General features: G+C 29.5%; 3 protein-coding genes across 4 annotated transcripts; 2 read left to right on the forward strand and 1 right to left on the reverse strand.

Moving 5' to 3' along the window:
* Positions 1–459: 459 nt before the first annotated feature.
* LOC105249405 (trichohyalin) lies at positions 460–3,899 on the reverse strand. The gene is made up of 14 exons (XM_020026977.2): positions 3,841–3,899; positions 3,673–3,782; positions 3,427–3,593; positions 3,174–3,349; positions 3,046–3,100; positions 2,835–2,958; positions 2,611–2,738; positions 2,426–2,552; positions 2,173–2,318; positions 1,864–1,975; positions 1,492–1,794; positions 1,087–1,416; positions 861–950; positions 460–572 (listed from the first exon to the last, which is right to left on the reverse strand). The coding sequence occupies exons 1-14, from the start codon at positions 3,848–3,850 to the stop codon at positions 480–482; spliced, it is 1,971 nt and encodes a 656-aa protein (XP_019882536.2). The 5' UTR covers positions 3,851–3,899; the 3' UTR covers positions 460–479.
* Positions 3,900–4,460: 561 nt separating this feature from the next.
* Positions 4,461–6,804, forward strand: LOC105249397 (anaphase-promoting complex subunit 7). The gene is made up of 4 exons (XM_011254827.3): positions 4,461–5,426; positions 5,565–5,979; positions 6,038–6,312; positions 6,390–6,804. The coding sequence occupies exons 1-4, from the start codon at positions 4,621–4,623 to the stop codon at positions 6,610–6,612; spliced, it is 1,719 nt and encodes a 572-aa protein (XP_011253129.1). The 5' UTR covers positions 4,461–4,620; the 3' UTR covers positions 6,613–6,804.
* A 360-nt stretch (positions 6,805–7,164) lies between these two features.
* On the forward strand, positions 7,165–10,290 carry LOC105249398 (G-patch domain and KOW motifs-containing protein). Of its 2 annotated transcripts, XM_011254829.3 has the most exons (6): positions 7,165–7,237; positions 7,326–7,492; positions 7,973–8,288; positions 8,395–8,498; positions 8,626–8,933; positions 9,884–10,290. In XM_011254829.3, the coding sequence occupies exons 2-6, from the start codon at positions 7,356–7,358 to the stop codon at positions 10,255–10,257; spliced, it is 1,239 nt and encodes a 412-aa protein (XP_011253131.1). In that variant the 5' UTR covers positions 7,165–7,237; positions 7,326–7,355; the 3' UTR covers positions 10,258–10,290. The 2 variants fall into 2 exon arrangements, with proteins under 2 accessions (XP_011253131.1, XP_025266624.1); XM_025410839.1 differs by lacking the exons at positions 7,165–7,237; positions 7,326–7,492 and adding an exon at positions 7,525–7,541 and having other exon boundaries at positions 9,884–10,289.
* Positions 10,291–10,481: the final 191 nt, after the last annotated feature.

Raw genomic sequence — 10,481 nt, forward strand, 5'->3', positions numbered from 1 at the left:
ATGACGAGATTCGCGTAATTCTATTACGTTGCGTAATTTGAGTCGATTCAAAGGGGATCATTTATTGGCTGGATGGCGGTCTGATGAGTCACGTTTAAAATTAAATTTTGCGCGTTTCCAACCGTGGCTACAATCTCGTCTCCCTTGTGTCGAAGATGCGTGGGCGTTTTTTCGAGAGCACGATGATGTGATTTCCTCTCCATATTCGCGACGTTACCCCAAAAGCTACTTAGTCCAATATTAATTTTACGTCGAAGGTAGAATCTATGTTAAATATCTAATCTCTAATTCATAACTTGATGAATTTTATATATACTTTTTTATATGTATTGCATTATTATTCTCGCAATTAATTTTAAATAAAAACGATAAATATAATACATAATAATAATAATAATAATAATGAAATACGTAAACGAAAAGAATCTGATTTGTTCACCTAGATGTGTTCAAATCAATACTAATTTCTTAGTAAATCTTTATCGTCGTTTGGTATAAGTACGTGGTTGACTATAACGCGGTTGACGCGTTTTAAAGAACTTCCTTCCAGCTGACGTAACTTCTGCCTCTTGCTACGTACAGAAAAAAAACATAAAAAAGTGAGAAAAGTTTTTACGCTATAATTCGTTATCTTACTTCAATATCTCGTTTAACGACAATGAATGAGAGGATGAATAACATTATACGTTAAAAACTCTCTCATTCGCGTTCTCACTTTCACTTATTTCAAATCTGCAAATCTCTAGCTCTTTCATGCAAGAAACTTATCATCATTCATTTACGTTTTACTTTTACTATATATTTGTCCATTGATTTTTTTGATATCGTATTTATTATTTTTTACTACTAAATATCTATACCTCCTTCTGATTCTCCTTCAAACTCATCGAATATGAATGACTCTGCGATAATGTCTCATCTTTTTCATTGCCGTCGTAATCCATGAAAATCTTAAACACGATTCGAAGAATAATTATTCGCAGAATAATTCGAAGAATAATAATTCGTAAGATCCTGTATCATTAATTTCATATTCCGCAAAATGACGGATAATCGATAACAATTAGCATAATCGCATTCACTTACGTTAGGCTGAGACTGAAATTCACTCGTAGATTTTCGATCCTCTATTGATTTCGCTTGCAATGCTTTCGTGGCTTCTTTTAACTTCTCCTGAAGATCTTCATTCTTCTTCATACTCAATTTATAATCGTATTTCAAGTTGCTATTCTCCTCTCGTGTTTTTATCAAGGACTTGTTCAGCGTGGTATTCTCTTTTCTGACGTTGTTAATCATATCATTCAGGGAATCTGTAGTCCTTTTCAACTCCAATAATTGTGTTTCGTAATCTCTCTTCAAGGCTGATACTTCTTCAGCATGCTTGGCTTGCGTATTTTCATACAAAATCTCCGTGTTCTGAAAGTATTTAAGAAACTTATTGAACGAATTTGAGCACAAGCTTTTATGTAAATAAGTTTGTTCACGTTTTACCTTATTCTTCATATTTTCTCGCTTTATAATCTCTTCCTTTTCCCTTTGAAGAATCTTTAGTTGTTGCTGAAGTTCGATATTGGTAAGTTCGTTAGTATTCTTAGTAATTTCTAAAGATTTTTGCGTCTCAATATTTTTCTTTTGTGCAAACTGCAAATCTTCTTGCGCCTTCGAAAGTTTATTTAAGAGATCCTTGGAATAATTCATTTCATTAGTTAATTTCTTCTCCAATCTGTTTATATCGTTAATCAATTTGCTCTCTCTTTGCTTTATTACGCTTAACATAGCTTCTAAATTCTGGATCTAGAAAATATATAATAATATTCTATTACTAAGTATATCAAAATTAATGTCTCCGCATATACACTTTACCTTTTCCGTTTTCGTACGCGATTCCTCCTCCCACATATTTTGTTTCTCTGCTAATGTTTCATATTTAATGTTTGCTTCGTTATTATTCACTCGCATCAGTTGCATTTCGTTTCTATTATATAATAACGATAATTTTAAACATTAAATAGTGTCTCTCACACACACACACACACACACACACACACACACACACACACACACACACACACACATGAAGTATAATATTATATAATAATTTAATATAAAAAATATTTTTAAAGGAATATTAAATAATGGAAAATTAAATTAAATTTTATTAATTTAACTTACTTATACATAAGAATTTCATCTTGAAGTTTTGAAAGAGACGCATCTTTTTGTGCGACCATTTCTGTAATGTTACTCTTGTCTTGCTCGAGCATATTAATTCGTGATTGTAAATTTTCAAGTTCATTTGATAACAACCGTTGTTGTTCCTAAAATAAATATGTAAAATTATGTCTTTTTGGGTTGTTTAATTAAAAAAAAAGAAAAAAATTAAATAAACAAAAGAAGAAGAAAAGAAGGAAAAATTTGATTGTACTTCGATAAGTATTTTCTTTTCTTCAGCATATAAATTCGCCAAGTTTCTTTTCTGCTCAAGGAATTCGCGCTCAGAGATTTCTATTTGTTTTTGCAATTTATTTTGTTCTTTCAAAACATCTTGCATCCTAAACAAATTATTAAATTGTTATGTCGCCGTTCGAGTGATTAATGTTCGACACTTACTTCTCTTCTTGAAGCATCAACTTGTTTTCCAGTTGTGCAGCTGATTTCGCGATATCACATTTTTCTTTTTCAATTGTCTGTAATTGTGATTTTAAATTTTCATTTTCTAATACCAAGCGCTGCTGTTCCTATAGAAAAAAAGTAAAATTCTCAATAAAAATTTAAAATATGAGAAGACTATTTCTTTGAAATTTAGAATTTTTAAAAAAATTATGAAAACATACTTTGACGAATATCAGCTTTTCTTTGGTATATGTATTCAGTTCATTCTTCTGTAACTGTAGTTCGTACTCAGAAGTCTCCAGTTGTTTACATAATTTATTTTGCTCCACTATCGCCTCTTGTAATCTGTCTCGAAAAATTATTTTGACATCTTTGTATCTTTCTCTCTCTATCTATTTATGTGACAAATTATTAATAGTATATGAAAATTACCTTTCTTCTCGCAACTGTAATGTATTTTTTAATTGTATAATATGATCCTTCAGACCTACAATTACAAATTAATCGTTATAACAATAACTTTTGCGATTAAGATTCAAACTATATATATAAGAACGCGCCTTTTGATGTTACATCGTCCGATTGCAACTTCTGGATAGTTTCTTGCTGTTTCAGAATCACATTGTTGAATAAAGCGGTCAAATCAACGCCATATTGTTGGAAACTGGTGAGACTCTCGCTGACGTAGTTTAAATATTCCGTGATAGTCTCGATAGACTCCCAAGTGGCGTTTATTCTATAGTGTCGAAAGAAAAATCAAGACAAGACACAAGAGATATGCGAGCATGACAAAAACAAACTAGAGAGTTTTACTTCATACGAATCTCCTTCTTATTGCGCGTTTCCGTTTCCAAAGAGGTAGACAAAAAGCCTACCGTCTCCTGGCTTTCCTTCAGTTTCAGTTTTAGATCTTGAATCATGCGTTCCCGCTTGTGCAGGACATGTTGTGTGGTTTCCTGCACGCTCAAATATTCGGTTACCTGTTATTTTTTTAAATTATTTGTTAAAAAGCTTTATTCTCAGAAATTGAATTAATAAAAGAGAAAAAAATGCAAACACCTCTTCCGTTTGATGCGGAATATCGCCTCCTGTTCGTTTTATCCATTGTGCGATTAATTTATCGATAAACTTAACATTCTGCGTATTTGTGCGATCGGTTTTCTCGGGATCTATAAATGTTGAGCGTCATATAAATACAGTTGTGTGGTAATTCAGGATAATATTTACCTTCTTGCATCTTTAATATTTTTTAAAATATCGGAATTATACGATGGCGTTCTATTCTCTCACTTAAAAATAGATATTGTTCTTCCAGTCGGTCTCTTCAAGTCGGTTTAACTTCAAGTCGGTCTCTTTGCTACATAATAGGTTTTTTATTATTCTAAATAGCGTATATTATAGTTATAGTTTTATTTATATACATACGATATTCGACTGCAGAAATTTATAACTGTCAATATACAATAAAATTACATAAAAAATACATAATATAAATTATATTATTTTGAATTTAAATTATATTATTTTTGGAAAAAGAAAAGAAAAATATTACCAATATATAAATTGTATGTGATGCTTAGTGATATATTCAGTGACATTCATATATATATTTAGCGCGTGCAAATGTATTGCAACGTCCTCTGTTGGTATATTTTGCAAACTTCTTGCACACCAAACAACTCCGAAGGATATCACAACGATCTTCTCGATTTTATGTATATATTTATTCTATACATGTGTTTTATCAAGATGTTATTTTGAGTAAAAATTTCCTGCAAATTAAATTGTTAATTTATTGAATTGAATTCATGTTAAATTAGAAATGCAAAGAGGAAAATAATTGAAAAATTCGATAGATTCGATAAATTTTGTACATGTATAAAGAGTGTTTTAATAATCTCGGAGTTCTGAGAAATTTATAAAAGACATATTTTCAATATTATTATCATAGATTTAAAGTGTGCAATCTGAAATAAAATCTGTCAAAGATAAATTGAAAGACTAACCATGTCAGGAATATTTGAACAAATCAAGTTGCTTTATGATCAGGCATTATACTCAAATGTGATCTCTCTAACAAACTTGGTGCTCTCTCTCAGCGAACATAATACTGATATGCTACCTGGTTACACCAAGTTTCATGTGTATGTCTATTATGCGGATGCTCATTTTTATTTAGGCAAGTATCGCAGAGCTGAGACTCTGTATAAAAAGGCTTTGCAATTTCGCAAATGTCTGCTAAAATCTAAAGGTACAGGAAAACCTTTATTAGATGGACAAAAGGACCTACCATCAGATGTCAACATTAAATATCAAATCCATCTATGTCTCGTGAAATCCAAAAATCTGCAGGAAGCATTGCAAGTATTGCAGAGCATACCTGGCAAGCAGCGTACTGCCAAAGTGAATATGGCACTGGCCAAGATGTTTTATGAACAGGGAATGGAGCGATCTGCCATTACTACATATAAAGAAGTCTTAAGGGAGTGTCCGCTAGCTCTGGAAGCAGCTGAAGGCCTCCTGTCCTTAGGAGTGAAAGGTGTAGAAGTTAACTCTCTGATTGTCAACTCTGTTTCTAACTCGATGAATTTGGAGTGGCTTAACACATGGATCAAGGCGCATGCTCATATTCACAATAGAGAATATACTCCTGCTGTGACTGCATTGAGATCGTTAGATAATGTTGTTCTGCTTAGGGATAATTTCAATCTATTAACTATCATGGGAGAATGTTATTATTATGCAGGTGATGATAAAAATGCTATGATGTGTCTAAAAAGAGCCCGAATTATTGAGCCTGATATAACAAAAGGGTAATGTAAACTTTAAGTATTGTTTGTAAATATTTCATCAAAAAATATTTCTTATAATAGTATTTATTTGTTTGTTTGTCATAATACTATTTATTTGTTTCTCATAATAGTATTTATTTGTTTGTTATTTGTATATAGAGTGGATATATATGCTGCAATTCTATATAAGATGCACTACATCAAAGATTTAGAAAGATTGATACCAGCGATAACTGCTAACAACGAATGTACTGGCGAGATCTATGTGGCTATGGCGTACTCTTTATATGCCGCTAGAAAATTTAGTAGAGCAAATACTCTTACTGCTCAAGCGTTGAACTTGAATCCTAATGATATAGAGGCCACCATATTACGCGGCAACATTTTCATTGAACAGAAAAAATATCAGGATGCGTTATTCTTTTTCAGACATGCAGTGCAATTAAAACCCTATAGATATGAACCACATAAAGGCTTAGTAGATTGTCTTGTAGGAATGCACAGATTGCGAGAAGCTTTGAATATCGCCAGCAGTTCTTGCAAACAACTTGGGCATACTGCAAGAGTCCTAACGGTAAGTTAAAGCCTGAAGAAAAATCCAAAAGACGTCATAATGATTTTTATGTTTGCAGTTATATGCATCTGTTTTAATGAAAGATCCTGTATCAGTGAGTAAAGCCAAGAATCTTCTTGAAAAGGCATTGTCCCAAGATGAAGTCTATTTACCTGCAGTGTACCTGCTCGCGGAGATATATGAACAAGAGATGAATTTGGAAGCAGCTATTGAATTGCTTGAAAGACAGGTGGAAAATAATTCCACTTGCAAACTTCATCAAACTTTGGGAGATTTGTGGGCAAGAGTGCACAATGAAGAGAAAGCTCTAGATCATTATGCCATAGCATTGAAGTATATTTCACATTTCTGCAATCATTGATCTACATTATGAATTTTGATAAAGCTTGTTTGTTTTTTTTATTTTTCAGTTTGGATCCGAGCAATAGAAGAGCTCTAGAGGGAATGCACAGGCTAGACAATTCCTCCAGTAAATTGGATTCTGCTTACTATATGACTGTTGGTGAGGAACAGACTGATACAACTTATGATGTTGGTGATGGCTTACCAGACACGGATAATGATGAGGCACCTGAAGAGAGTGAGACCGAAGCTATTTGGTCAGATATGGACTTGGAAGCCAATAGCCAGTAGTCATTCTGATTATATAGAGATCAATAGCCAGAGGAAATCATTTGATCTTTCATACTGCTTGATTAATGATTGATTAGTCAATTTCTTAAAAAAGGATCTTGAAAGGATAATTATATACATAAGTGAAACGAGACTGATGTTTATGATTAAATGCACTTAATGGAATAAAACAAAAAGTATATCCTTTTTTTTATTCGTACTTGTTAATAAGATAATTTGTTTGATATAATTCTATTAATAATCTTAATTTATTATAAAATTAATTATTCTGAAACATATACTCTTTCTTCCAAAAGATTAAATGTATATAGTAGAATGTATTTATTTATTCTAATCCATTCCCTTGTAAACTGAAAGAAATTTATATTTATTTGTTACATCTATAAATACGTCTTAAAGATACATGTTATATGTGTGTATAATTTGAAGTTGATAATTGACTTAATTCTTAATTTTATTAATTTTATTAATTTTTCATCTTTATTTCGAAAATGCACGTGTTCGATAAAAATTATGTATAGTGCGCATGCGCATGCTATGTGTAATACTCATTGCGCATGTGTGCGTGTGATTTGTGGTTCTGCGCACTGCGGGATATGGTTTGTGATGATCTCGTTTAATTTTTGTAAGTTCAGTGAATAAAAGACTTTTTTCTTGAACATTTTGTGAAAAGACATATATTCGATAGAGAAGCTAACTAAATATTCTTCCAGAAAATAAATCACAATAATTGTAAATACAAAATGGAAGAGAATAAAAAAATTTCGTTTAGTTTTGTAAAATCTGTGAAAAAACCACTGTTGGATAAACAGGTGCTACACGAGCAGAAAAAAGTGGAATATATTGAATGTCTTGATGAGAAGGCGATTAAAGTGATCGGGTAAGTCGAAGAAATTCATTGTAACAGGAAAATCAATGCGATCATATGTGTACTCATACATACAAAATCCAACCTAACCTAATCTTATCTACTGCTTTGCTATTTACGGATATATACTTTAGATGTCAATTTATTGCTATATATTTGAAATTTTAACTTTGTGTCATCTTTGTTACCTTATCCTCACATAATTTTAACAATTTTAATAATTGATATATATATATATATATATATATATATATATGATATGAATAATATGAATATTTTGTTATAAAATTTAATATATCTTTAACAAATTACTAATATATATTTATTGCATAAAATTTAACAAATATCATGTTTAATAAATTTTTTTTTTAAAATTAAATGCATATACAGTTTATATTATAATTTTTATAAAGTAATTTATGATTTGATGAACCTAATCGATTCTATGATAATATTGTACAAGTGATTTGACAAAAATATTTTTATTCGTAGGAAAGGAGAAGAGAAAAAGGAACCTCTTGTTATTCCATTGTTGAAATCTAAGACTTGGCATGATAGAATTATTAATAAAATAAATGCAGATATCTTTAAAGAAAAAGCAAAAAATAAAAATGATGTTTCTAATATACAACAAGCTGTTTCTAATATACAAATAGAAACAATAGCACTTAATGAAAATGAAAGTATATTAGATGAACAAGCAGCTAAAGAAATTATAGAAGATCTCAAATCGATAGAAGAAAAAGATAAATTAAGCGATTTAACTTTACCATTAATAAAAGGACAGAATTTAAATGGTGCAGAGGAAGTAAGTGAGATAAAATTAATAATATATTGATAATATGTTGTCATAAAATCAAATAAAAAAAATTGGAAAAAATTGTATGTGTTTAATATTTTCTTCTTCTATACAGAGTTTATTACAAGATTATGAGAATGTGCCAATAGAAGAGTTTGGAACTGCTATGTTGCGAGGTATGGGGTGGAAATCTGGAGAAGGGATTGGAAAAAATCCAAAGTAAGGACTTTTTTTATAGAAATTAATATATGTGTTATATATTAATTACATTTTTTACTTGCAGCATACATTTTTAAGCACAAATCATTTATATATTCTTTTCAAATTCTTATATATTATTTTTTAGACTTGTAACAACTATTGTACATGAAGTACGGCCAGCAGGAATGGGACTTGGTGCAGATAAGATAACACTGCAAAAACAAGGTGGAAAAGTTAAAAAAGAAGACGAAGAAGAATTGAAAATAGAAAAAGGAAGTTTTATAAAAATTATTGCTGGCAAGCGAGCCAATACATATGGTCAAATAGAAGGTTTTGATGATGCAGGAAGATTAATTATAAAAATGGCATTAAATGGAAATACCATCTCTGTGAATGAATGCATAGTTCAAGCAGTGACAAAGGCAGAATATTTGAAAAATTCTAAAGTTTTAAGTTAGTAAATAAATTATTTTTTTAGATATGTTTAACAAATATAAATATATGTAAATTATATGTCTATGCATATGTGTGAGTGTGTGTATACACATACATCAGAATTTTTTTACAATTTTTAACTTATAATTTAATAACCAGTTAATAAACTACAAATTAATTATAGCAATTATAATTTCTTGACTTTTTCTGCAATCATATTGAGTTATGATATTAAAAGGAAAAAGCCATGTGAAAATATTTATATATTCATGAATTAATAAATAACTAATTTTTTTATAAAAACTCGCAATATCCATTTTTGTTTAAAAATAGAATATATCAAATTATATTACACTATTTTAAAAGTTTGTATATGTCTCTTTATAAATTTTATTGTGCAAGAATAAATATACCAAACTACTTGTAAAATATTCTTACAAAAATAATACAATTATATTATTTCCTTCTTTTTCAATAACTTATCTTTTTATTAATTGGTTTAAATTTTGCACAAGAGAATATATTGGATTTAAAATTAATTTAAAAATCGTAAGATATTTTTGATGCAAGATAAAATGTAATTTTTTATACTAATATCTTATATCAATTTATATTATCAAAGTGGATGATGACATGCAGAAAATTAATTTGTTTCAATGTATAATGAAAAAGATTTCTTCTATAGTTCAATATATATGATTATAAAGATTATTACCCTAACAGCACACATGTCCGAAAGATATTCAAAGGATATCCATAGGATATCCATAGGAGATCGGGATATTCTATGGATGTCCTTTGGACATCTTTTGGACATGTGTGCTGTTAGGGTAAGAGATAATTATATATTTGATTATACTATACTGTGTCACGTATTTCTCTAAAAATCCTGAATAATTTCTTATATAATTGTGCACTATTATTATATTGAAGTTCTGATCTTTAATATTTAATTAATCTAATTTCAGATGTTGCTAAATATGAAGAACATAAAAACAACAAAGATGCAAATAAACAGAAATATTCAGATCTTTGCAGTAATGATGACAGCGATTTAGATGTATTTGAAAGGAAAAGCAAACATAAGAAGAAAGACAGTGAACATAAAACAAAGAAATCAAAGGAGCGGCAAAGGAATTCATCTGACAGTGATAGTAATAATAAGAAAAATAGAAAACGAAGGCGTTCCAATAGTAGCGATAGAATGAAAAAAGCAAAAAAGTCAAAAAAACATAAAGAAAAAGATAAAGAACGAGAACGACAAAACGATAAAATATCTGAATCTTATGTCAAGAGAAAATCTAAAAAACACAGAAGATCTCGATCGTCTAGCAGACGATAATATATATAGTGTGTATGTTTTTTTATAAATTGATACATTATTTGTGTATGTCTTTTTAATAAATCTTATTTTTCCATATGGCTTAATATTTTAAGTAAAATTTCTAAAATTATCTTTATTCTGTATTCTATGATATACTTTTTGGTTAAAAATAAAATATTAAAGTGCTTTATCAATAAAAAAAATTCAAGCCATATGTCCAAAAACACTTTCTATTTAAATTT

The sequence above is a fragment of the Camponotus floridanus genome, unplaced genomic scaffold (genome assembly GCF_003227725.1).
Source record: "Camponotus floridanus strain SB8 unplaced genomic scaffold, Cflo_v7.5 scaffold103, whole genome shotgun sequence".
NCBI lineage: Eukaryota > Metazoa > Arthropoda > Insecta > Hymenoptera > Formicidae > Camponotus > Camponotus floridanus.

Bases quoted from the DNA above. Each gene is read 5' to 3' on its own strand.
- LOC105249405 (XM_020026977.2), bottom strand. The intron at 1,417-1,491 runs GTAAAACGTGAA...AAATACTTTCAG, and splicing joins GAGAAAATATGAAGAATAAG to AACACGGAGATTTTGTATGA. The intron at 573-860 runs GTATAGATATTT...TTCTGTACGTAG, and splicing joins TGAAGGAGAATCAGAAGGAG to CAAGAGGCAGAAGTTACGTC.
- LOC105249397 (XM_011254827.3), top strand. From the start codon at position 4,621: ATGTCAGGAATATTTGAACAAATCAAGTTGCTTTATGATCAGGCATTA. The intron at 5,980-6,037 runs GTAAGTTAAAGC...TTATGTTTGCAG, and splicing joins ATACTGCAAGAGTCCTAACG to TTATATGCATCTGTTTTAAT. The intron at 6,313-6,389 runs GTATATTTCACA...TTTATTTTTCAG, and splicing joins CATTATGCCATAGCATTGAA to TTTGGATCCGAGCAATAGAA.
- LOC105249398 (XM_011254829.3), top strand. From the start codon at position 7,356: ATGGAAGAGAATAAAAAAATTTCGTTTAGTTTTGTAAAATCTGTGAAA. The intron at 8,289-8,394 runs GTAAGTGAGATA...TCTTCTATACAG, and splicing joins ATTTAAATGGTGCAGAGGAA to AGTTTATTACAAGATTATGA. The intron at 8,934-9,883 runs GTTAGTAAATAA...ATCTAATTTCAG, and splicing joins GAAAAATTCTAAAGTTTTAA to ATGTTGCTAAATATGAAGAA.